Source organism: Notechis scutatus, chromosome Z, assembly GCF_049901735.1.
Source record: "Notechis scutatus isolate UNSWTSFEM ecotype Mainland chromosome Z, rNotScu1.2, whole genome shotgun sequence".
NCBI classification, from domain to species: domain Eukaryota; kingdom Metazoa; phylum Chordata; class Lepidosauria; order Squamata; family Elapidae; genus Notechis; species Notechis scutatus.
The window spans coordinates 135,088,589-135,116,065 of record NC_142025.1 but is presented as its reverse complement, the minus strand read 5'-3'; the positions used below and the strand labels follow the sequence as shown (position 1 = coordinate 135,116,065).

General features: G+C 40.9%; 2 protein-coding genes across 3 annotated transcripts; both read left to right on the top strand.

Moving 5' to 3' along the window:
- The first annotated feature begins 1,162 nt into the window (after window positions 1-1,162).
- On the top strand, window positions 1,163-12,873 carry LOC113421809 (T-cell-interacting, activating receptor on myeloid cells protein 1-like). 2 transcript variants are annotated; one of them, XM_087947638.1, is made up of 5 exons: window positions 1,163-1,230; window positions 2,655-2,939; window positions 4,336-4,530; window positions 9,021-9,281; window positions 12,434-12,873. In XM_087947638.1, the coding sequence occupies exons 1-5, from the start codon at window positions 1,194-1,196 to the stop codon at window positions 12,562-12,564; spliced, it is 909 nt and encodes a 302-aa protein (XP_087803764.1). In that variant the 5' UTR covers window positions 1,163-1,193; the 3' UTR covers window positions 12,565-12,873. The 2 variants fall into 2 exon arrangements, with proteins under 2 accessions (XP_087803764.1, XP_026538193.2); XM_026682408.2 differs by having other exon boundaries at window positions 4,243-4,530.
- A 7,045-nt stretch (window positions 12,874-19,918) lies between these two features.
- On the top strand, window positions 19,919-26,877 carry LOC148129315 (uncharacterized). The gene is made up of 3 exons (XM_087945516.1): window positions 19,919-20,149; window positions 22,933-23,289; window positions 25,265-26,877. The coding sequence occupies exons 1-3, from the start codon at window positions 20,038-20,040 to the stop codon at window positions 26,131-26,133; spliced, it is 1,338 nt and encodes a 445-aa protein (XP_087801642.1). The 5' UTR covers window positions 19,919-20,037; the 3' UTR covers window positions 26,134-26,877.
- Window positions 26,878-27,477: the final 600 nt, after the last annotated feature.

The following is a 27,477-nucleotide window of genomic DNA, read 5'->3' as shown; positions in this document are numbered from 1 at the left end:
TGGTTTACAGGTCTTGATAATTTATGTTCATCTCCAGTTCTTTGCTTCTATTCTACTATCTCCTACTATCAATTATCTACACGTTCTTCTTTAAATCTGTTGTGTTTTGTGCCAAGAATTACTGGTTAGGTTTGTATTCAGAAATTCCACAATATTTTAACACACTCATTTTTTTTATTTTTCAACTCTATGTTCATACTAATTTTTCATTACTGGCACAGGATAACTTTTACAGATGTTCCAGTGAATCATTTTGGCAACTGTGCTTTATAATCTGCTAAGTGATCTTTTTTGCATAACTACTTTTTTGCCTCTTTGCATGATCTGCATTTTGAATCATTTGTCAATTTTTCATTATTCTTATTATAGGGCAAAGCACAACAACAAATTGCAGTGTAAATAGCTGAATTATAAACTCTGGTTTGCATACCACAATAGATGACTTCACACAACACAATGGCTATGCTTACACAACATAATAATTCAAAATGTGATTTGCTCAATTATTTTATTTTATTATTTGTATCCTGCCTTTATTATTTTTGCAAATAACTCAAGGTAGTGAACATATCTAATATTTCTTCCTCCTCCTATTTTCCCCACAACAACCCTGTGAGGTGGATTGGGCTGAGAGAGAGTGACTGGCCTAAAGTTACCCAGTTGTCTTTCATGGCTAAGGCAGGATTTGAACTCGTGGTCTCTCGATTTCTAGCCTGGTGCTTAACACTAGGCCAAACTGGCTCTCAGTTTGCAAATAAGGTTGTTTTGTGAATCAAGCAGACTTTGCAAAACACAAGTCCAAATGTGATTTACTTTACTGTATTTGTTTATGGCAAGTCTGAATATGAGGCACTATGGTTTAACCAATGGTTATAGTGTAAAGTAGTGTATGAACCAAATCAGGTAAGGATAATTTAGTCATCCAAAGTAAACCATGACTTAGTATGCAGTATAAATGTAGCCATTATCAAGATACCACTTTTTGCCAGATTTTTCTGCTTACCTTAAAATAAAGCAGCTCAGATCAGAATTCCTTTTTTCTTTCGTTAGTTAAAAAACATTTTTTCCTCTTGTACTTCCCTTCCTAACCATCATGACTGATGATCTATCACTGTTTCCTGGGAAGGAATAATCACATTTCTCAGAGCTTTGAGCCTTTTTCTTCCTCATTTACAGACTGCATCTCTCTAAAGATGCCCGTTACTCTCCCTTTCCTGCTCCTTACAATCTGTGAGTATTGGTGGGAAGGATCCTTGAGACTCTATAACCCTTCATCCTAGGAATGGTTCTTCTAGGGGTGGAGCCAGACTTACTATTGAGGGATGAAGGGGCTGCTGGCCAGAGTAAGATGATTTGGGGTGTTATGAAAAGGCAGAGCATAAATAACTATTCATTCGTTTATATTGCAGCTTTTTAACTGGTGAAAAGTAAAGAGGCTTTCTTGCTTGCCTTTTGACTCCTGGCAATTGTCTAGATAAGTCCCTGCAGTTTTTCTGGCAAGACCATTGCCTCTTTCCTAGGGTTAGGGTTAGGGTTGTGGTTATAGCTGGCTTTTGTCCTAGATAGAACTAGAATTCACAGACTCCTTATTTCTAGCCTGGTGCCTTCACCACTACATCAAAGTGGCTCTTAGCGTTTTCTATTGGGCACAATAACTTGTGGGGAAGGGAGGGACTTGTTATTCCATCTGAAGCAGGATTATATGTGAATTGAGCCCCTGGGATTGGGGTGATGCATGAATCCAATCAATTTCAGCAGATTCTGCAAACTACAATAAAACAAACAATGGTCTAGCATGACACTGAACCAGGGTTTTGTATGCCTGTCAGCCTTCCCCAGTCCAACACCTTCTGGTTGTGCTGGAACTGAAATGTTTGGAGCTCTAGAAGTTACAACCCAACTTTTCTGAGTTTATCAGGCTAGCCACCTCAGATGTAAGACAAAAAGCTATTTCTGAACTTCTTGGATGACACTTCTGTCCACAGTATTGCAGAGAGAATACTTGATCTAGATTTAGCATCATGTTCTCCCTGTCTATATTCACACAACTTGCTGACCCATCAAAAAGAGGTAATGAGGATATGCCCACAGCCATTTTAATATCTCTTCCTCTTTCAGGACTCATTAACCAGAGGCAGACATTTAACCCAGGTGAAACAGGCAATCCGAATGCAGAGTAGCTATTATTGTTAGAGCTGCCAGTTCAGGTATGCAAAAATCTAAATGACCACTAGAAGACAACAAAAAAGTGTTTGTTAATCTGCTGGTGTCATCTGGTAGTTGTGTTAACTTTTGCAGGCCAGACTGATAGCTGTAACAGTTGGTTTTTGAAGAATCTATGGAGTTTTGGATTCAAATTCTGGTTTTGGTGAAGTTCAACAGTGATTGATCTAGATTTGGACAGGACACCAAATAAAATGGTGGTGCATTCATCTTTATTCCCTCTTACCTATGGGTTGGTTTTTTGTACAAATGTAAACTCTGTTTGGCTAGCATTATTCATCATCTTACAGTTTGGTTTATCTAATCATGGTTGACTGAGTAACCTTCAGTTGGAATGATTTACACAGCATGCACTAAACCAAAACCAAACAAACCACACTGGGCTTGGCACATACGGTAATCCAAGCCTCCCCATTCCGTCTCTTCTCCAGCTCTGCCAAAGCCATCCATTGTATGGCACCAAGCTGAAGGTGCAATGGAAAAGCACCAGCTTCAGTGCTCTGCCCAGGAGGAATATGCAGGCAGCTGGTTCTCCTTATACATGGGAGGCAGCCAGAAGCCAGTAGCTCAAAAGAAAGCTTTGCCAACAGAATCTACTGCCACCTTTGAAGTCCATGAAGTTGGCCCAGATGAGCAATTCCATTGTAGCTATGAAATCTGGGAGGCTGGGAAGGCAATCCGCTCTCCACTCAGCCAGCCTGCAAACATCACAGAAGGTGAGTATTAAGCTGAATCTGTCTTCTCTCTCCCTCCCTCCTTCCCTCTCTCCCTCCCTCTTGCAACAAATTGTTATAAGTCAAGTACTACCTGTACATCCTATAGTTCTTCTGTGCAGAAAGCTGAAAATTGGTTTCAATGAACCTCATTTTATTTGCTATTCTCTGCAATCAAGGCTAATTTACCTCCAAAGCTAAAAAAAAAAAAAAAAGTAAGAAAGAAGAATCCCTTTTTTTAATTTTGAAAAGCTACACTATATTTCAATCCTAACTAAGTATATGTTGTTTGAAATATGTACAGATGAGATCAAACATCAACCCTGATCCAAACTGGGGCAGGATAGAAGAGCACCCAGACCTGTGGAAGAGCAATTATTTTCAGTTGTAAAATTACTTCTGGTTTATAAAGTCTTCAATTCCCATTGTCCTCAGCCTGTCCAGCTAAAAGAAGGCTTGGCTAGGAATGCCGAGTTCTAATTGCAGATATAAAAACTTGGTTTTTATCTACATTTAAAAAAAAAACAATAAAAAGCCACACTTTATTTAAATTAGAAAAGCTTGCTTCCAAGGAAACAGATCTCGCTACTATTCTTAAAGAAAATATATTGTTTTCCATTCCTTCCTGCCTGGGGTACTGGCATACACTAGGCAGAGATTAATTTTTATTGTGTTTTGCTTCATTTGATGCTCTGGAGCAGTGTTTCCCAACCTCAGCTGTTAGATCTGAGGTGGATCAGTTCGAATGAGACGCGAGACCATTCTAGTGAGTTCAGCTCTTTATTTAGTGCAAGGATAGTCTGAAGAATACAAGCTGCGGCAGCCCTTCATATAGGGCTGGCTCGCGGCTCGGCAGCCAATGGCAGCGCTTTGAATCTCCCGCGATCGGCACAGCCAATCGCGGTAGATTCTTAGCGCTCCAATCACGGCCGGGGCTTCGACCAATCAGGTCGCTGTCCGTCTGGACCAATCAGTTGCGAGGGTTTGGAGTATGCTAATACAGCACATCAGCAGTTTTAAAGTGTGTGGATTTCAACTCTCAGAAGTTCTTAAAATTGCTGAGGTTGAGAAACATTACTGTAGAGCAGGAATATCCAACCCTGGCAATATGTGGACTTTAACTCTCAGCATTTCACAGCCATCATGACTGGCCGGGGAATTCTGGGCATTGAAGTCCACAAGTCTTAAAGTTGCTGAAACCCTGCAATAAGTAGAGAGGGTGGGCCACATACATTATAATAACCATACCATAATCAATTAACTTGGTTAGTCCTGAAGATAAATGTAAGGCTTTTGTCTCCTCCAGTGCATTTCCTGAAGCCGTCAATTGTTGCAAGTCCCAGCACAGAAATCTCAGTGGGACAGGACTGGATACTCCATTGTTGGGCTCCCTTTTCAGGTGTCAGCTTCGTCTTCTACCAGGCCAGGGACTTCCGATATGAGGTCACTCCTCAAGGGAACTCCAACATGGCTGAATTCTCCCTGAAGAATGTCTCAAAGACTGATGAAGGACGGTACACGTGCTACTACCACAGCCTCAATGACCCTGTCATCTGGTCCAATGCCAGCAACCCTGTGGTGCTGAAAGTCCTGGGTGAGGAAAGGCAAGAAGGTTACATCTTGCCGAAATTAAAGCAGATGGATCTTTCCTGAATTGTACAATGGGTGGGGAATGGTGGCTCCAGGTTGGGATTGACTGAGACAGAGTTTGGTATAGTGGTTAAAGGCAGCAGGCCAGAAACTAGGAGATTTGAATTCTAGTCCCACCTTAGGCATGAAAGCCAGCTGGGTGAATTTGGAACAATCACCAGGAGCTTGTGAGCTCTAGTCCTGTAATAGGCATGAAAACCGATTGAGTGACTTTGAACCAATTACCAGGAACTGAATTCTAGACCAGCCTTAAGCATGAAAGCCAGTTGTGTTACTTTGAGCCAATCACTAGGACAGCGATCACCAACTGGTGGGCGGTGGCCCACTGGTGGGCCATGAGAAAATTTTGGTGGGCCGCAGAGAAATCTCACCCCCAGAGCACCCCCTGTGCTGTCCAGACAGTTTATAGTTAATGGGGAATTGGGATAGTTAGTTAGGAATTGGGAGCTGTCCCCTTAAGGAAATGCATCGTGGTAAATGTAGTTAAGGTATCCTAGGAAATGTAGTCCATGTCATGTGGCCACATCTGTAATCCTGATTGGTCACTGAATTGACCCTTGGTGGGTTGGGGGAGGTTCTCTCAATCTTGCTCGGACCCCAGCGTCGTGCTGGCGTTTCTCACCTTTGCTCCACTACTATGGGATGAAAAGAGCACTATCCTTTTACATCATAAAGTTCAGCTATGCAGAGAATTGGACATTGAGATGAATCTCGATGTAACTGTGAGTTATATTTGAGGATGCCTGATGAAACAATAAGAAGACTTTGTATGGATGCCTTTGTGGAGTTTAATCTGTCTGCTTTATAATCAGAAATGGGTTGTAAAGTCCAGAACAGATTAAACTCCGCAAAGGCATCCATACAAAGTCCTTTTATTGGTTCATCAGGCATCCTCAAATATAATTCACAGTTACATCGAGATTCATCTCAATGTCCAATTCTCTGCATAGCTGAACTTTATGGTGTAAACGGATCGTTCTCCTTTCATTCCGATAATGGTGGAGCAAGGGGGTGAGGCAGCGGCATGCTGCTGGGGTCTAGGCAAGAGTGAAGAAACCTCCCCCAACCCACCAAGGGTCAATTCAGTGACCAATCAAGATTACAGATGTGGCCACATGACGTGGACTACATTTCCCAGGATACCTTAACTACATTTACCATGATGCATTCCCTTAAGGGGACAGCTCCCAATTCCTAACTAACTATCCCAATTCCCAATTAACTATAAACTGTCAGGACAGCACACTTCCTGCCTGGAATTATAAATTCCACTACCAACTAAATATGAATTACCTATATAACTAAGAGAAACAGTAAGCAATAATAAAGCATCAAACAAAGCAAAGCATGCAAAGCTTGAGGTTCAATCTTCAAGTTCAGCCTTTCTCCGCAGCAACATTAGGTCGGTGGCTGGTCTGGTGCAGAGCTTCTTGGTGAAAGTCTGCTGGTCGCAGGAAGAATCTTGCGACCTCACTATCAGGACCTTGACTTGGTGGACTAGTCCATCAGAACTGGGTAGGACTTGTTGCACAAGTCCCATAGGCCACAAGTTCAGATGCACATCCTTGTCTTTTAGCAAGACAAGGTCTCCTTCTTTGAGGTTCAGTTCTTTGGTCTTCGATTTACAACGTCTTGTAGGGTAGACAGGTACTCTTGCTTTCAACGGTTCTAAAAGGTATTGGCAAGCTGTTGAACTTGTCTCCATTGTTGTTTGTACAAGTCCTTAGAGTCAAGGTTCCCTAACGGTGCGGGCCAGTCATCCATCTTCTGAGTTAATAAGGTAGCTGGAGTGAGAATAGTCGGATTCTCAGGATCTGAGGAAACCGGAACTAATGGTCGACTGTTGATGGTGGCTGTGACTTCTGCCATCAGGGTGGATAGAGTCTCATGTGTCAGCATAGGTGCCTTCATCAACATGGAATCCAGGATTCTGCGAGCTATTCCAATCATGCGTTCCCATGCCCCTCCCATATGGGATGCATGGGGAGGGTTAAATATCCACACACAATTGTTAGATTTAAGGTAGCCATCAATTGGCGAGTTAGGGCGAATGCCTTCCTCACTTCAAGACAGAACTGGGATGCGGAATCTCAGGAATAGTCTGTGTCGATCGACAGCAGACCCCAGCCCAGGCAGATGCCTTTGCACCATCCATTCCAACAGCCTTCCAACGCCCTTTGGCACCATTGGAAGCAAGAATACCGGTCCACTCTTAAAGGCCTCCAGGAGCGACCAGCAGAGTTTCACCAAGACGTTCTACATGGGCAGATGTCTTCACAACATCCATTTCAACCACTTGTCAACACCCCTTAGAACTGTTGGAAGCAAGAGTACCTGTCCACCCTAAAAGGCCACCAGAAGCGACCAGCAGACTTTCACTATGAAACCCTACTAGGTCATCAGAAGCGACCAGCAGACTTTCACCAAGCCGCTCTACACCAGACCGGTCACCGACCTAGTATTGCTGCAGAGAAAGGCTGAATTTTAAGATTGAACCTCAAGCTTTGCATGCTTTGTTTTGTTTGATGCTTTATTACTGTTTACTGTTTATTTTAGTTTATAGTTTAATTGATAGTTAGTTAGTAGTAGAATTTATAATTCCAGGCAGGGAATGTGCTGTCCAGACACTTTATAGTTAATGGGGAATTGGGATAGTTAGTTAGGAATTGGGAGCTGTCCCCTTAAGGAAATGTGTCATGGTAAATGTAGTTAAGGTATCCTGGGAAATGTAGTCTATGTCATGTGGCCACATCTGTAATCCTGATTGGTCACTGAATTGACCCTTGGTGGGTTGGGGGAGGTTCTCTCACTCTTGCTCAGACCCCAGCATCATGCTGGCGTTTGTCACCTTTGCTCCACTACTATGGGATGAAGAGAGCACTATCCTTTTACACCATAAAGTTCAGCTATGCAGAGAATTGGATATTGAGATGAATCCTGACATAACTGTGAGTTATATTTGAGGATGCCTGATGAACCAATAAAAAAAACTTTGTATGGATGCCTTTGTGGAGTTTAATCTGTCTCCTTTATAATCAGATATGGGTTGTAAAGTCCTGAACACCCTCCCCAAAGCAATTAATCCAGGCTGCGCAGAAACACAAGGCTGCCCACATGGCCCATGGGAACCCTCCCTGCCCATTCACTCCTTACCCGGCAAATTTGCCTGTTCAATTGCTATTTTTCCTTTTTTCGACCATCAGTTGTTCTGCTGTGCCAGGGAATTTAGATTAGCTAGGAAGAAGGAAACGGTTGGATTTCTTGCTTTCTAGCTAGTCTTTAGATCTTTGGCTCTGCTTTTAAGCACAGCTGAACCTCCCTTAGGACTGGAGGTTCTATTACTCAGTGCAGACTCCTGGCAAGCAAATTTGAGAGACTGAGCTAGCTGATGGCAGATAGACAGATCACTGAATGATTCTGTGAGCAACTCAATCTGCCTGCCTGCTTTGCCTGATTTGGGGTAAAAGTTGCTCTTTTTTTATAAAAAAAATATCAATATTTATATTAATATTTATAATATTTACATACAAGCCCTGCCCAGTCATTCACATGACCACAAGCCACACCCACAAATTAGGCCACACCCTCAGAACCAGTTAGTGGTCCCTGAGATTTAAAATTATGAGTTTGGTGATCCCTGAGGTCCAAAAGGTTGGCGACCCCTGCGTTAGGAGATTGTGAGTTCTAGTCCTGCCTTAGACACAAATCCAAAAGAGGGTCTTGAGATCAGTTCTTCTCTTTCAGCTCCAGAAAGAAGAAGGCAATGGGGTGGGAAAACCCACTTCTGAATATATTGCTGAGTCAAAACTGAATTTAAAGGCATATTCGGATATGATTAAAATGGCTGATTTTATCCTGATCTCCCACCTAGTAAACTCCCTTTGTGAGGTTACTCTTTTGAGTTATTTAATATACAATTGCCATTTTCTGGAAGATCTTTTGTTTGAAGTAAAGAAAGGTGGCATAAGAAGGGAAAATACTGGATTAGTCATAATTTAATTCCTGCACTATTCTCTCTCTTACTCATACATACACACATAACACACAACCGTACCACAATATTTATTTCAGAGAACTGCTTGTTCTCTTGCTTTCTTGGTCCTTTCATTTGTTCCTTTGTGTGAAAAAAGTACACGGAAAAGTTCATGTCTGGACACCCTACATTATCAGAAATTCCAGTAATCTTTGCGGGAATGACTGTAAATTAATAAAACCATCCAGCTTTTGTTTCTGCAATATGATCTGGGGAGTAAATAAAAGGATAACAAAAAGAAGGCTGAGTTCTTACTTACCAGCTGAGAGGACAAAACTGCCACCACAACTTTACAATCCAAACCTCATCCTCATGTTGACTTTTTTGACCTATTCCTGGCAAACTCCCTTGCTTACTCATTTTATTGCCTTTTTACACAATTACTGATTTTTTTTTTTCAGGTGGGTCTGATGTTAGCAGATATCAAGAGGTGTTGGTTGACCCTGAAGGGAAGCATCGAGTGAATTGTTCAATGCCTCCCATAGCTGAGGGATGGTTCCATCTCTATGTTGATGGGGAGTTCTTTGCTGAAACCAGAGCATGGCAGAATGGGACAAGCGCCAGCTTTGGGCTCACAGAAGATGCCCTCAGCAACCTCAAGGGAAAACTGAGCTGCCAGTTTGGGGAAAACCAACTCAACGACACCATAAGGCAGACACAAGGTGAGTTCAGAGAGAATGAGGGCAGGAGAGACTGAGAGAGCGGAGGTGATTGTGATGTACCATCAAGGTAAATGAGGGTTTGCAAAGCCTTCGAGGAGCTTACAGTCCAAACTTTGAAGAAAGTACTACAGTTAAGGAGGAAGTGTGGGGACCTTGGTGCCTCTCTGAGCTTGGTTGTTTTCTTGCAGACGTTTCATTACCCAGCTAGGTAATATCATCACTGCAAATCCCATTCCTTTCTAGCACTGATGATATTATCTAGTTGGCAGGGCTGTCTTAACAGCATTATGGGCCCCAGGCAAAGCAGTGTACTGGGGCCCCTGCAACAACTACTCACAGGAATAAAAAGGAATGGTATGAGTGGCTGACATTGCACATGTGTTGAACCACAATGTTAATTTTGGAAGTTTTCTAATTTTCAGTGTTAATTTATATTAATGCATGTTAGTATTAATAAAAAGATGCAGTAAAATGTAATAAATGTGGTGCTGTATTTATATGATACAAGGTGCATTGAAGGGTTAATATACACAGATTAGTATGGGGCCCTTGTACTGGTCGGGCCCACGGGCAAGTGCCCATCAGGCCCATGCGTTAAGATTGCTAGTTGGATAATGAAACGTCTGCAAGACGCTGCCTGCAATTTGCCAGTTCGAATCTCATCAGACTCAAGGTGGACTCAGCCTTCCATCCTTCTGGGGTGGGTAAAATGAGAACTCAAAATTGTTGGGGCAACATGCTGACTCTGTAAACTGCTTAGAGAGGGCCATAAGGCACTATGAAGCGGTATATAAGTCTAAGTGCTACTGCTATTGCTATCATTATGGCCTTCCTCCCCACATTGCTGGAGTCTATCCTGCAGATGTTCCCAGTGAGTGATGCTTTCCTGAGTCTGCATATGTAAGGAGAGTTAAGTAAATGGACTGGTTGATGCCTCCAGCTTTGTATCCCAATCTCTCTTGCTGTCATAAGGATCTAGTTTATAAGGAGGATGGCTTTGAAAGAAAGGGGGAAGATCTGTTACCAAAACCACTAAGAAGGAAAACCCAAACAGTGAGGGAGGATTACAAAAGTGTTTCAGACACCACCACCCTAATTCACATCAGTATAAAAGTTAGGAGGGGTTAAGCCTAATCAGATTTACAAGATTATGTTGCTATAACCAATCTAAATAAAAGTAGTTTTTAAATGTTCTATAGCAGGGGTCCCCAACCACCAGGCCCCGGACCAGTACCGGTACCGGTCCGTGGATCATTTTCTACCAGGCCGCCGGTTTGCTGGGCACCGCCATCTTGTTTTGACGAGAAAGTGCTTCCGGGTGAGCTTTTCTGGTTGGAAAGCGGCGTTTGGGTCCTGAAGGAATCCTCGCGCCTTAGTTTCATCGAAGGGGGGGCGGCGGCTTCGAACGAAGAGCTGTCCCGATGGCGGAGGAGATTAAGAAAGCACAAAAAAGCACAAAAAAGGTACAAAGGAGGAGTTGAAGATGGTGGGGAGAAGCGGGGGACGGCTGGCTGGCCGGTTGCTTGGCTCGCCTTGCCATGCATGCTGATGCCGGTACCGGGCCGTGGATCATTTTGTGATGCCGGTACCGGGCCGTGGCACAAAAAAGGTTGGGGGCTACTGATCTATAGAGTCTACAGGTAGAGTCCTCGACTTATGATTACAGATAGTCCTCAACTTACAACCACAATTGAGCCCAACATTTATGTTGCTAGGTGACAAACTTGTTAGGTGAGTTTTGCTCCATTTTACAAATTTACTGGCCATGTTTGTTAAGTGAATCACTGCAGGTGTTAAATTAGTAACCTGTTTCGTGAATCTGGTTTCCCCATTGACTTTGCTCATCAGAAGATTGCAAAACTTGACTCCGGAATGCTGCAACTGTCATAAATGTGAGTCAGTTATCAAGCATCCGAATGTAAACCACATGACCATGGGGATGCTGCAACGGTCAGAAGTGTGAAAAATGGTCATAAGTCATTGTTTTCACTGCTGTTGTAACTTTGAACAGTCACTCCATGAACTGTTCTAAGTCGAGGACTACTTGTAGTCTCTTAGCAACCATTCAACATCATAATGGGAGCCCAAAAAGCTACTTACAACCTGGATTCAAAATTCCAATGTTTGGGTCCCCACTGCAGTTACATGCCTACATTTTGGGTGCTTGGCAATTGACCCACAATTATGGCTGTTTGCTGCGTTCTTTGATCACATGACCATGATTAATGATATTTTTGCTGAAACTGGCCTTTATTTCTGATTACTGGCAACAACAAAAAAGTCCCCTGGTGAACAATGGGTTTGCTTAACAACCTCAGCATTCACTTAACAAACACCATATTCAATTTACGAGTGCCATAATTCCCTAACAACAGCCACAAAAAAGGTTGTAAAATTGGCCACGTTCACCCACTTTAGTGGCTCGCTTTTGAACCGTCACGACTTAGGAACAAAATTGTGGGCTCAATTACAGTCGCAACTTGAGAGCTATCTGTATTTCCTGATCTGGTCTATTCACCCAGAAAGACATTTGTCAAGAGATTGTCCTCTGTAGGGATCTCACTGGGTGTTGGAGAGAAAATGGGAAATAGGGGGCTGGGGGGCAGCCAAGGGCCTACTTATATTAAATCTCACTATGGTACAATTTCAGCTTTGGACAAAGCACTCTTACCAGTACAGACAGGGCAAGCCACTAGAATGTAAATTGAGAATAAACCCATTCCTTACTAGCGCTGATGATGTTATCTAATTTGGGTAATGAAATGTCTGCAAGAAAACAACCAAGCTCAGAGAGCACCAAGGATGTTTCATGAGTATGCCAACTCAGCCAGCTGTTTGTTCAACAGTTATGGTTAAGCACATCATGGCAATGATTTAATTCTGGTTATGAGTCGATTACAAAAGTTTGAAGGATCAGTGGCAATTCTGTTCCTTTCTGGGAAGATTTAATCAGTTGTGCTCAAGCCAGCCAGAACGAAATTTAAATAACAGTCTTATAATTAAACTATTAAAGTTCAAACCATTAAAAGCTCATCAAATACAAAACATCATTAAGAAAGTCAGATTGCGTAATAAAGATCTATTGTGGAAATGCTTTCCTTTTTACATTATATCTATATATATATATATACACTTTTTTTTTTCCTTTAAAGAGTCACTTCTGCCGAGCACTGATTTCACGGCAGCCCATTCCATTCGGCTCGGTCTCGGGTTCACAATCCTTGTTGCAGCTCTGGCTTTTGTGGCTAATGCATTTTGGACTGAGAGGCATCCGGAAAACTGAGCCAGGCAAAAGCTTCTGAACCAGCAAGATATGTGGAGTCACACAAAAGCGTGGCTTGAAATGGTCTTTTCTGGCAGTTGAATCTAGTGAGAAGAGTGGTAACAGTCAAGTCACTGAAAGTTTCCTGTGCAGATTGAAGCTTTCATTATGCAAAACTGTTTATCAAAAAGTCGTATTGAACTGGAGAAGTGATTGCAAGTCCTTTTCTTTAGCACCTCCATAACTTGGAACAGCCTCTGAATGAATGGCCTTAACTCGAGGACTATCTGTATCATAAAAACAATGTCATCTGTATGTCATTTCAACAAATTACCTTTAGTAATGTCATCCATTTTCATCTTAAAAGGAATACTTTGGGAGTTTTGAATGTATTTTAGCACATGTGGCAACCTTTAAGTCAATTTAAATTTAATTGTCCTGCTGTGATGGGTAATGGATTCATGCATCATTACCCGAAGAAAAACCTTCTTTTACCCAATTTGGGATAATTTGCCCAGATTTAGGAAGCTGTAGAAGCTGGTCTTCATATCTGCAATAAAGGCTGTTTTTATTTTATTTATGCACTTGTCTGTCTTATGGAAGATTGGAGGTAGGTAGGAGTTTTATAGAGAATTATTGCAGTAACCAGAATACTGTCAGAGCAGTCCTCAATTTACTCTCTTACTTCTGGGAAGCTATATTGAGGCGAACAAAATTCCCTGAAACAGGATTTTTTTTTCAACTTTGTGTTATGGATGCTTGTTAAAAAATATGGAAGATAGTGTTATCTGTTGAAGAAAATTACAGTACCGCTGATATTTCTCCCAGTGTAGGCAGTTCATCCAATCAGAGCACAGAATCTCACTGAATGGCTGAACTGATTGGGAGTAAAAGAGTGGTGTCGAACCTTAGAAGCAAATAGCATCTCCACTGGCCCTTGCAGCTTGGAATTATGGGATTTGCAGTCCAACCCTCTATAAAGATTCCCATTTCTTGAGGGACTGTCACAGAGAGAAGTGGGTCAACCTATTTACCAATATATCTGAAGGCCAGACAAGGAATAATGGATGGAAACTGATCAAGGAGAGATTCCACCTAGAAATAAGGATAAATTTTCTGACCATGAGAAAAAATTAACCATTGGAACAGCTTGCCCTCGGAAGTGGTGAGTGCTTCATCCTTGGAAGCTTTCAAGAAGAGACTGGACAACCCTCTGTCAGAAATGGTGTAGGGCAGTGGTGGCTAACCTTTTGGGGCTTCTGTGCCGAAACTTGTGTGTATGCTTGTGCGCGCACTCTCACTCACATGCCAGCACCCAGAAGGCAATGCACGCTGAGCCTCCTGCCCCCTGCACATGTGCACGAGACCCCCCACACACACTGCACTTCTCTGCACATGCACATGTGTCTCTTGCGCCCCTGCACATGCACACCAGATACCTGACAATTAGCTATCAGGTGGGCGGTGCGCACAACACATGTTTAGTGGGGCTCTTACGGGTGACCTCTTGCGTGACAGCTCTGTGTGCCTCTTCCAGCACACATGCCATAGGTTTGCCATCACGGGTGTAGGGTCTCTTGCTTGAGCAGGGGATAGACTAGATTATCTACAAGATCCCTTCCAACTCTGTTATTCTGTTACTATACGTGCCGTCTTACCTGACAATATAAACTAAAAATGAACCCTTATAGGGAAAAGGTTCAGAGTTAAATATGTGGGAAGCAAAATGGAGGGGTCTTACAAATCCACAAATCCCATGTCCCATTTCTTTTTTTCTACTGACACATCAGAACTAGTTTCACTGGTTTAATCAGTAATTCAATCAGTAATAGAACCCACTGGAGGCATCTATAACCAAGAAGACTTGACCTGGTGCTAATTAGCATTTCCAAACCTAAATCCTGTGGCTGGTGGAAGAAATTGTGTTCTTGGAAAGAGACCACTCATACTGAAAATGATCTTTGTGTGTCTTTGTGAAGAAGATGATTGCAATGTGCAATCAAACCTTGCCATGTTTTTCTATATGCCACAAGGCATGTAAAAAAAAAGAGAGTCAGGGCTCCAATTGTGTGGTTGCTGCCACCATCTTGACTTTTTTGACCTCTTTTTGGATACCCATGGGTTGTACATCATTTGCACAATAATATCGCAATGCCCTCGACACCACTTGCCTAATTATTTCTTGAATGGACATTCATGGATGAATGTTTCATCCATAAAAGTCTTCTGTACTTTTGTCTTGATTATTCTTTTGCTTTTAGCTTAGCAAATCACAAAATTGAGACCATGGTGGCACAGAGGTTACAATGCAGTACTGCAGGCTACTGCTACTGACTGCCGGCTGCTAGAAGTTCAACAGTTCAAGTCTCACTGGATCAAGGTTGTCTCAGCCTTCTATCCTTCTGAGGTCAGTAAAATGAGGACCCAGATTGTTGGGGGCAATAGGCTGACTCTGTAAATCGCTTAGAAAGGGCTGTAAAGCACTGTGAAGCTGTGTAGAATCTAAGTGCTATTGCTATTTATAAACCATAATATACAATTTCCAGATAATTATTTAACACTAAACAAGTCACAGCTTAGCATAAGCCAATATAAGAAGAAGAAAAAAGAACATAAGGCCCATATTTTGAATATAGAAGAAATTAAATTAAATACTAGCTATCCATCCTTTGTGTTAACTCAGAAATAGGTCCAGTGAATGTCACTGTTATACATATTCTTGGGGTTTAGAGAATAGGTCAAATGACGTTTACTTGTAACTAAGGAAAACATGCTTAGAAATTAGCTAAATATGCTAAAAGAAAGGCTGAGTGAAGTGTGTGAGAAGTCACAAGGTCTAAAACTAAAGCTGTTTACTAAGATCTATGAATGTTTTCATCATTAAAGCAGAATGCTTAAAATATGGTTTGCTACCTTACTATAGCACAAATCAATCATTTATTTAACGTATCAATAAAAAAAGCATGGATAGCCAAGATTTTTTTTTTAAAAAAAAGCATCAGTTTCACTTGAGGCACAACTACGCTCAAGTGACCATGTTCAGGATACATTATTCAAAGTCTTAACTCCAGAGGTGGTATTCAGCAAGTTCTGACCAGTTCTGAAGAACTGGTGGCGGAAATTTTGAGTAGTTTGGAGAACCGGCAAATACCGCCTCTGACTGGAGGTTTTAAGTATCCTTCCCCTGACATGCCCACCAAGCCACGCCTACAGAACCGGTAGTAAGAAAATTTGAATCCCACCACTGCTTAACTCCCTGGAAGAATCCATAAGGCTGGGAAAGTTGGAAGGAAAGAGAAGAAAAGGATCTCTACAACAAGGTGCAGATACTCAGGGCTCAGAATGGGACAACTCGCCACAGCAGGACGATTTAACAATTCAATTTAATTATTTAAAATATTTTGTTTTAATTTTTATCATCCACCTGTTTCATTTTATCCCTCCTTTCTTTAATGATTCTATTCCGCTATTTCTTTGATATTAGTGAAACTCTTGTTGTGCAACGAGTTGTCCCACCACAAGTTGGCTGTGGTGAGTTGGCCATTGGAAGACCTGAAAGACCAGCTTGGAAGCAGACCACTTTGGAGAAGGCCCTGGGGGCAAATAATCAATAAGCATTAGAAATGTGAGTTTAATGAGGTAGTCTCTGCTCTCTGCCACCAGCATGAAGCTATGTTGGGCTGCCGCTTAGAAGACAAAGATCATGTCCACCCTCAGCAGTAAAAATTCACTGGGAGATATTGGACCATCCACAATCTTTATCTCCACTCAAGCACTCTTACAAGGCAGTTTGAGCACCCCTGGAGAGAAGGTGGTGATGGGACTTTCTTCCCATTCTTCCTGATTTAGGATTGAAGGGAGACACCTCTCCTCCCCCCCCCCCAAACATATAATACAGGTAGGTACAACCGTTCATTTAGTGGCAGTTTGAAGCTGAATGGAAAAACAGAGACTTACAACCAGTCCTCACACTTACAACCATCACAGCATTCCCACAATTACACTGTCAGGTTCCAAGTAATGGAATCATCATAAAATGAATTCAGAGGCATTGCAATTCCTCAAAGAATCATTTTATTTAATTACACATCTTGGCACGAACTGGTGAAAGCCAGTACTGAAAGTTTCCCAGGCTTCCACATCACTATAGCTAGAATCTTCTCATTTTCCCAAAACAATATGTCACAATGTCCAACCAGGAGATGAAATAGTTTCTTGGCAACTTCACTCCTTCTTCTGCTGAGTAGCAGTTGGAATGCAGCTGACTCATTGCCCAGCTATGTTTTATTTTATTTATTTATTTTATTTGTCAAGCAAGTATTAGATAACAGGCATAAATATGAGCATGGTTATGAATACATGAAATGGATACGAATAAAAAAGAAATAATAGGGCAGAGAAGGTAGGCACGTTGGTGCGCTTATGCACGCCCCCCTACAGACCTCTTAGGAAAGGGGTGAGGTCAATAGTAGACAGTCTAAGGTTAAAGTTTTGGGGGTTTGAGGAAGAAACAACAGAGTCAGGTAGAGTATTCCAGACATTGATCACTCTGTTGCTTTGTTGTTTTGGCTGGAGCTTCATCCACTTCAGTTCTCCCCAATTTCTCAAGTGTGTCAGGATTCTGGCAGTTACCCCAATTAAATCATTAGTCTTAAGCAAACTTCCCAAACTTCAAAGGATTTATTAGAAGTTAACATGTCGGCATGACCTGGATGTAGCTGATTCTGAGTTTCTATGCCTGTTTTAGAGTTGCCAAAGTGTGTCAAACTGAATTCATATGATTCCACCACTAATCTAAATTCAGGCTTGACATACATGATCAAAATTCAGGCACTTGGCAACCAACCCATACTTATGATGGTTGCGGTGTCATTGATTGGTATTCTCAACCTTCCCAGCTGACTTCCAACAAGCAAAGTCAATGGGGGAAGCTGCATTCGTTTAACAACTGAAGTGATCCAGTTGTTAAGTTGTTAATTGAGTTGCTTAACCTTGGCAAAAGATGTCATAACATTGGGTGTGACTCACTTAATAACTGTCTTGCTTAGAAATATAAATTCTCTTCTCAACTGTGGTTGTAAGTCAATGATCACAGCCCTGGGGGTGGTGACCCTTTGAGACTTGTATGCAATGAAATTTCATTTTAATGTATGCCAATTAGTGTAAATTCGAAGTGACAATAGTCCAGCCTTTCATGTTGTCTCTCTGAAAAGGACTATTTTCTCATCTGTCTTTGAAATAGCATCATGAAAATGTTACACTCTTTTTGATATAATGAATAATTAAAAAGTAATAAAGAATACAATTGACATTTTTATTAGTTGAGTTATATTGCAAAAGTCAAAAAATGTAGAGCGGAATCTTCTTATTATTTCACTAGAAACAGGAAATATACTTTCTCTTTAACAAACAGGAGGAAAGGAAAGAAAAAAGCAAGTCCACTTTTCTCTACATTTACAAAGAAAAGGTTTCCTTCAAGAAAGAAACATAGTTAAATAGTACTTCTTGTTTATTTATTTCAGAATTGCTCATTTGTTTTTGAAACGTTATATATTTACACTGCATCCTGAGGCTGCATCCAAATTTCTGCAGCTTTAATCAAGATAAATATAATTTTATTCTATCAGCTATTCAGTGTTAATAAGTTTGTTTTTATCAGTAGTAAGCATTTTGTAAGTGGCGGCTAATAATATATTTCTTCTTATGTAGCTGTTCTGCCGCTTGTTTTCTTTGCCTGCTCCAATTTTAATTCATGTTTGTAACTGGATAATCTTTGATACATCAGATGGACTGAAATCCAAAAGCATGTCTGATAACAAAACTCTTATTTTTAAGATTTCACCTTTTTGTTGCTTTAGAACAGGGATCTTCAAACTTGACAGCTTTAAGACTTGTGACTTCAGTTAGCTCAGGAATTCTGGGGGTTGAAGTCCACAAATCTTAAACTTGCCAAGTTTGAAGACCCTTGCTTTAGAAATAAACAAGCTACCACATTATAACCCTAATTTCTTTGATTGTGCAATTTTATTACTGTACAAAAAACACTGATGATTTTAAAACATTCAAATAAATCATTGCAAAACCAGAAAAATGCATAGCCTTTAGAGGGGAGTGTGGGAGTACAAAAGAGAACAAGCAACTGTAACACATTAATTGTATTCCCAGGTGGAACCTATTACAGCTTAATGGGAAGTGAAAGATATATAAATTGCTAGTTAACGAACCGTGAAAGATAGAAATATTTTCATGGTGTTTGGGCTTAAGACATACCAGTGAAAGAGAAAAAACAGCATTTTGGTGAGTTCAGATGACATTTTTGCTCTGAAATCCAGTTTTCTTCTTTCCAAAAGCTCTGTTCTTTAAAAAAAAAATGAAGCTGTGATTTTGTTTATCTGAGTATTTATAAACCTGTTGTGTTTAATTCCAGGATTCTCAGATTGTGCTAACTCTAACATGGTCTGTTTAAATTTTTGTTTTATAAATCATTCTGTAGGGCTCAGCAGACTATCCAAAGATTATAAACCTTGATAACCAGTAAACCATGGCTAAACAAGCTATGACTTAGTGTCTCTTGTTGGCTTAATTATATAGATTTCTCCATTGTGATTTAAGAAAGCTTTAAGACTGTGTGTTATTCTTACTCATGATTAATTCAAGTGTTTGATTAACCGCTTTAATACATGGGACCATAAATTAACCACATGACTAAGTTTGACCGGTATACTACTGTAGGCTAAAAGCATAGTTCGCCTTTTTATGATTTAACATGGTATGCTAAAAAGCTTAAGTGTTGATTTGTGAGGATGCTGTTCATCTAATATCTTGAACACTTCTTCCTGTAAAATGGATAAAGCTAGTGAACACCCTCCACTTCCCATCTGGTGTCCTTTAATTGGATTAAGTAAGCGCCCCCATCAATTCATGATTGGAAAAGTTAGTTTTGACTCAATGCAGGGATACTGAATTGGGACTGTTGGAACCTGAATGACCACAAGATGGCAGCAGAGTGTTTCTCAATCTTGTCAACTTTAAGATGTGTGGACTTCAATTCCCAGAACTCTCCAATTGACATGGCTGGATGGGGAATTCTGGGAATTGAAGTCTGCACATCTTAAAGTTGACAAGGTTTGGTAACACTAGCATACTCCAACTCTGTTTTTTTCCTAGCGGGGAGGGGTGTCTGGATTTGGTATGCCCTGTAAAGCACACAGTATCCATAGAAAGTTTGATCCCATATTTGCATTTTCACACCCTCTGCAGAATTCACAGTCCTACCAGTCCCAGCAGAGTTGAATTCCCCATCTAGGCAGCTGGGATCACAGATCTAATTTTGGACCCCTGATTAAATAAACCGCCTTGAATTTCCTCAGGGGTCCAAGAGAGCATGTGTCCTCTTTAAAAAGTTGTCACGGTGTATTGCTGATAGAACAAGAAGTGATTACAACTCTTCTAACGCAGCTCTGTACAGTTGTCAGCAAGTTGAAGAATCAAGGGATGGCTGATGAGGTGGGAAGACAACCACAGATCTCAGTTCATGGCAAGAAAAAACCTCAGATGGGCCAGAATGCTCCAACCAAATCTGACTCTTTAAAAAAAACCAAATCAGGTAAACAGAATAAAGAGGTGGGTTTTGACTCAAAATCTCCCCATGAGTGGATGATAAAAGTTACCTGTGGGCTTACATACCGGGTGACAATGAAGAGAAACTCCCATCCTCGTGTAACCCATCCTTCTATTTCATCCTTGTTAATTTTCATTGTTTCATATTCCCCTTTTATAATTTTGTAAGCCACCCAGAGTAGCTTCAGCAGTGAGATGGGCACCCTATACCGGTAAGTAGCCCTCATCTTACAATCATTTTTAAGTTACAATGGCCCTGAAAAATGACTTATGACTGGTTTTTACATTTAGTATCCCTGCAGTCACATGATCAAGATTCAGACACTTGAGAACTGGTTCATATTTATGACAGTTGTAGTGTCTTGGGGTCAGGTCACCCCTTTGCAACTGTTGGAAGAAATATCCTTCTGGGTTCAGTTCCAAGTGGGGAAAAAGACACTGGAAACATGGAGGCTGTTTGGAAAGATGGTTTAATGATGAACAAGACCACATGGCTTGGAGCTCCAAAGTGAAAAGGATGATCACATGCTCCAAGGTGAAAAGAGAAGATCAAGAAGGGCTGATATGCTGAGAGTGCTGGAGTTTTATAACCTTTGTTGGGATTTGAATTGGAGCTTGTATTCCGATTGGTTGTCAGACTCCCATGGGGCCAAGCAGAGGCAACTCTGTAGGCTGTCCTGAGTTCCTGGCTTGGTTGAGCCTTGCTGGATGATGATGCACTGAAAGGGCTTTTGGGCAATTGCTATAGCTTTACCTGGAGATCTTTGTTATGTAAAGTATTCTGGCAGTTGGCAGAGTTTAGCCTGCAATACTACCTTCTAACCACTGTACCTCCACAGCTCCTAAAATCTCCTGCTTTGGCATTCTGCACAGATTCAGCCACTGAGGTTCCTGGCTTAGCCTCTTGTGTAAACCAAGTCAATGGTGGTATTCAAAGCAATGATAATTAAAAGAAACCGTGAGATAATAGGAAGTGTAAAGTTACCCCAGTCTTATTGGCTTAAAAACTTAAAATGTTTTGGGTTATCTTTATACCATTCAAAAGGCAGCTTGAATTTTCCAGAGAATGCATTGCTCTCCTGTTCTTGCCATTGACTGTCTGTTCCTCATTATGATGTCAACAATAAATTGTGAATTTGCAATGTAAAATGTGCCTTTTCATCCTTGTGCCATGAGATCACCTGCTGGTATAAAGGAGGCTGAGTTTACACTGCAAAATTGCAATGCAGATTTTGTCACTTTGCCTCTTGCACTGTGCTGTTGCTTATTTCTCTTGCATTCTTCAATCTTCAGACATTACCTGAAGCCAGAATTGCTCTTCAGTGCATTTAGCAGTGGAGTGAAACTCAATATGACTTTAAACACCTTTCTCCTTCGCTCCCACTTTATCTTTCTAACTAGCTGCAGTATGAGAAGGGTGGATTAGAGAGACAGGGTGATGTTTCATCTGGCACTGAATTGGCCATTTTTTTCCTTAAATGAGCTCCTGTCTTCTTAAATTAGATTTTCTGCTGAAGTTTCATTTTTTTTAAATGCGTGCTATTTTTAATTTGTTGCAAGCTGCCTTGTAATGTGTCAGGACATAAATATGATAAATACCTGTAATATTGCTGCTTGGTGGTAAGGCAAAAAGGTGGCATTATTTTTCAAGGGTGTGTGTGTGTCGAATTAATGCCTTAATGTATAGGCTGAGAGCTCCCCCTGCTGGAAAATTAGACATAGTCATCAAGAACTGAGATAATTTAACTTGAAGGAACTTTTATCTCCATAACTGCTGGGAAACAGGATAGGGTGAAAGGAGATAGAGATCACAGGTGCATAAGGAACAGGTAAATTCCTTGTTTCTTCTCCACTTGTGATCTAAAGTGCCCCCTGCCTACTTTTTTAAAAATTAGATTACCTGGTTTTGCCTTTACTTTGTCAACAAATAAACTTAATTTCAAATTTTGTCAATGTTTTTTGTCAACCTGACTCTGTGGTTTCTTCCCCAAACACTTTATCCTTAGACTGTCTACTATTGACCTCACCCCCTTCCTAAGAGGCCTGTAGGGGGCGTGCATAAGCGCACCAATCGTGCCTGCCGTCCCTGTCCTATTGTTTCTTTTTATTTTTCTTAAAAGTATCCATCTCATGTATTTGAAACTATGTTAATTCATATACCTATATCTTGTAAGCAATTGACAAATCAAATAAATACATAAATAAATAATGTATTCCCAAATTCATCCCCTGCTATGGACTTTCCATCTACAAACTGCCCTAAAGAGAAGATACTGGCTGTATTAACCCATGTACGGGTAAAGCTTAATTAACATATTGTACCTCCCATTGCATTCAGCCCTTGACCCAGTGTCTTCCAAATCCGAGTAGCTAGGTATAGAAACCACATCTCGTAACCAACATGTATCATTGCTGACAATGCTTTTTTGTGCAAAACCAAAAGTCCAGATCAGTGTTTCTCAATCTTGGCAACTGGAAAATGGATGGATTTCAACTCCCAGAATCCCCCAGACATGCTGGCTGGGGAATTCTGAGAGTTGAAGTCCACCTACCTTCTAGCTGTTAAGGTTGAGAAACACTGGTCTACAATCTAGATGTAAACCACAAAGTTAGTTTAAAATGCTATGCTGTGCAGCTTATAAAATAAGGCGCTGGCAAATGCATGTTGATCAATATAACTTTTTGGCTAAATATGTTGCACATCTGGTCTTTTTTGACACTATTCTTTGCCTGCATGAAATATAATGAACGGACTTCAATTCTCTCTAGGTCTCCCACAATCCTGGAATACATCACTCAGTTCCAGCAATGCTTGTTCTACGCAGAAGAGACTTAAAAAGTCATCTCAGGTAGTAGCAACATCTCACATCCCAGTCTTCTCATCAACATATGTTGTCAAAGAAGAACCCAGGCTGACTCTTCCTGCCAGGGCCTGTCTCCCTGCTAGTCGAATTCCTTGTCATATCAGCAGGCTTCCTAACCCGGGTCGTTCTTCAGGAAGTCATATAAGACTGAAGGGTGGCCAAGGAGAAAAGTCGGAGAAGGTCCAGAAGCATCAGAATCCACCTCTAGGAACTCCAGGCTTATATATGAAACAAGCCGTACTTATCAAGCATGGAAATGAGGGTAGGTTGCATCCTGTGTTTCAAGGGTGGACAGCTGCTGAAGCCACTCTTTTCACGTTTACCACTCCAATTCTTGCTTCCTTAAACCATGAATTCTTCTGTCAACTCTTCATGGTTAGTCACCAAATTTTGATCTTCGAGGGCTTCAGAGAATAAAACCAGAGGGCTATTCAGCCTTGTTTATTTATTTTTAATCATTTAAATTTATTATTACAAATAACTCAGGGCAGTGAACATATCCAACACACCTAGCTTCCTCCTCGTGTTTTCCCCACAACATCAACCCTGTGAGGTAAGTTTGGCTACTAGAGGAGGACTGGTCCAAAATCGCCCAATTGACTCTACGATGGAACTAGAACTCATGGTATCAGGCTTTCTAGCCTGGTGCCTTAACCACTGGCTCAAATTGGTCCTTTGAATATTGAGGTGAGCTTTACTTCAGACAATTTAGAAAGCATCAACAGAAAGAAATACCTTTTGGGCATTCACTGCTTGTAAAACCCCATGTGTTAGTCTACAATTCTCATCATTCCTACTCAACCTGTCTATGTAGCAATGATGGAAGCTGTAATCCAACACTCAAGTGTATGTTTACAAATGGTAAAGTAGCATGTTACCTAAGGGAGAAAAAATGTTACCTGTAGTGCTGCCTTAATCAGCACAAGACCAAATGAAGGAATGCTATTGAAAGGCTAATGATCTTGAGCAAGGGTTCTGAACCTTGGCAAGGTGAAGATGTGTGGATTTCAATTCCCAGGATAGCCCAGCCAGCATAGCTGGGAATTGAAACCCGCACATCTTCAACACTGATCTTGGACAATTCCTAAAACCTCAATTTCTTGGCCAGGGTTGGTACATATGAAAAGGGAGGGGAAAGATAATTTCAAATCAATAAATATTTACACTACTCTTATATCAAGGGTGCTTCAGTTCTGGATCAAACCATAGATAGGGATGGGCAAAAATACTGCAATAATTCTACAGTTAGTTTAATTGCGTGGATCAATTTTTTAAGTGCCCTTTCCATATGCAGGACGCAAAGCAATTGCTGCCTTATTCCCACAAAAGGGCCTGGCTGTAGTATTTAATAAATTCAGCAATGAGAAGAGAGTTATTTCCTCACTAGATGGAGAACTAGCCGTAATACTGCTTCTGTAGAAATTAGATATGAAGAAGGCAACCAACTCTAGTGCGTGGAAGCCACAACGTGTTATGAAGTACAGGTAGTCCATGAGTTAAGACCACAATTGAGCCCAAAATATATGTTGCGAAGTGAAACATTTGTTAAGAGAGTTTGCCCCATTTTACGACCTTTCATGCCACAGTTGTTAAGTGAATCATTGCATTTGTTAAATAAGTACCTGTATTTTTCGGACTATAAGACGCACATGGGCCCATTTTTGGCCTGCAGAGTGGTTCCGGATGCCAAGGAGGGCAAAAACAGGACAAGTGGAGGCAAAAAACTTATTTTTTTTCTTGTTTTCCTCCTCTAAACGTAGGTGCGTCTTATAGTCCAAAAAATATGGTAACACGGCTGTTAAGGGAACCTGGATTTCCCACTGATTTTGCTTGTCAGAAGATAGCAAAAGCCGATCACCTTGAGCCTAGGAAAGTGCAGCCGTCATAAATATGAACCAGTTGCCAAGTATCTGAATTTTGATCATGTGACCATAGGGTGCTGCATTAATTGCAAGTGTGAAAAATGATAACTTTTGCAGTGCCATTTTAACTTTGATTTAACTTTCCCTGTATATCGTGAAATGTTGGATTAGCAGAATGAACAAGTAATGAAACTTTGTTTCTCCTCAATCAAGTGCTTCCACCATCTGTTCGTGGAAAAGGGCTTCCACCATCTGTTCGTGGAAAAGGGCTTCCACCATCTGTTCGTGGAAAAGGGCTTCCACCATCTGTTCGTGGAAAAGGGCTTCCACCATCTGTTCGTGGAAAAGGGCTTCCACCATCTGTTCGTGGAAAAGGGCTTCCACCATCTGTTCGTGGAAAAGACACTTTGACCTCTATCAACCTTCCTTTGAAGACAGAAAAGACTTCTAGCACACTTATTCAAAGTAGCCTTAAGAGTAAGACCTTCAAGAATGGCCCTGCCTTGCTCTCCACTTACCACGTTCTGAAGAAGCAACATGGAAGCGAGATACCTCCCGTCCCACCAAGTAGTGATATGAAGGCTCTCTGTCCTCCTGATGACCTTGATCTTTCTACTCCGGAATTTGTTGCTGATGAAGTTGTTATCTCTGAAATCCCCCCTTGCAAAAAACACATTTCAAAACTAGCCCTCGATTTCCCAGAGTTGAATGTTCAGATGGAGATGATGCCAAGCAATCTGTCAAAAACTGCAGTAGTTCCACTTGTGTATCCCCATCTGTCCACCCTTCCTAAGCGTCCCATTCCATCTTCTCTCACTATTCTAGATTTTTCACCCAGAGTAGGCCAGAAGAAAGGCTCATCCGAGAAGAAATTAGAAATGTTTGGTTCAGCTTCTTCCACATTTTCTACTAAGGAATTTGCAGAAAATATAACAGGATCCCCACCTGGTCAAGATTCTTCCTCAAATCATAATGATATACCAGACACCAAAATACTAAGTCCGAATTATCCTGTTTCAGGGGTGAAGGAAATGGTCCTCTCTGTATTTCAAGATGTAAGCAAAGAAAATGAGTTACTGCTTTCTTCCAGCACCCAAATATGTACCGGTATTGAGTCATCTAATGCTTCTGCCTTAAGTTCAGAAGAAAAAGTACTGGGAATAATGGAGGAGGAATTTGATTTTGAAAATGAGTATGAAATAGATGAAGATTTATCTAAAGATAATTTATGTATTATTTTCTGAAGCTGTAGAACAGAGGTCTCCAAACTTGGCAACTTTAAGATTTGTGGACTTCAACTACGAAGCTATGCTGACTGAGGAATTCTAGGAATTGAAGTCCACAAGCCTTAAAGTTGTCAAGTTTGGGGACCCCTGCTGTAGAAAGACAGGGATGGTGGTGAAGAATATCAACAAGATGGGAAGTCAGCCCAGATGAATCAAGGCAGCACAAATTTAGGATGAAGGGCTAAAAGTTCAGGTTGAATCAGTTAATAGTTGATGGATCTTATTGGGGTTGGGGTTTGTTTTTGACTTTTCTTTTGTGAAAAATGAGATTATTTTTCTCTTATGCATGGTATATAAATGTAGATACAGAACTGTGTCTCCACCATTTTCTTTGTTATCCAAGACAGAGGAAAAGCCCCTGAATTCTTTCACGGTGGCTTCTGAGTAAGCACACGTCTACCTGACGTGATGTTCTTTAAATATGGAATATTACAATCCCCGGAAGCTACCAGAGATAATGAAGATTGCAGTGCAGCACATTTAGTGGAGGCAGGTGTGCGAGAGATTTTAATAAGGAACTTCTGAATATTCTGAATATAAGAGATGGAAAATAAAAATTTCTAGGACCTCCTTGGTCTATATTTAGAAATCTAGACAGGAGGTTTTAAGCTACAAATAAATGAATCATCTTTGGAATCCAATAGTCACATTTTTGTACAACTCAAAAGTTGCCTAAAAATAAACCACCTCTTCCTTCCTGTTTATAGTGTTTTTCTCCTCTTTGGTTGTACTTTCCTCTCTATTCTCATCCCTAAAGAGCACCCTTGCCACGATACACATTCTCTAGACTTTTCATAAATTCACGTAGCTGATAATGACTGGTTGCCAGTCTACAGGTGTGGGGACTGCTTGTTTTCCTTCCTGGGGAAAACAAAAACAATAAGTCTCATAAACCCAGTTTTCACATTTTTGGACATGTATTATTTGGTTTTGCCATGATGTGCTGTAAAAATAATTTGGACAAAAGAAGCTACAGGTAGTTTTTGACTTACTACTGTAATTGAGCCCAGAATTATGGTTGTAAGTTGTGCCAGTCATTAAGTGAGTTATCACATGACCATGCTTGATTTTATGACCTTTTGGGGGGTGGTCATTAAGCAAACAACATAACTGTTAAGCAAAACCATTGTTCACAAAAACAAAAGCCATTCTTTTTTGCCAGAAACTACGGTATCAAGGTCACATCACTGGGTTGCTGACCACTCATGTGATGGTGGGGAAAAGAGTAGGTGTGTTAACTTTGAATTTGGGTCCTAAGTGTCTTTTTTGCAACTTCTGTAAACATTCTGTAAGCAAGCGGTC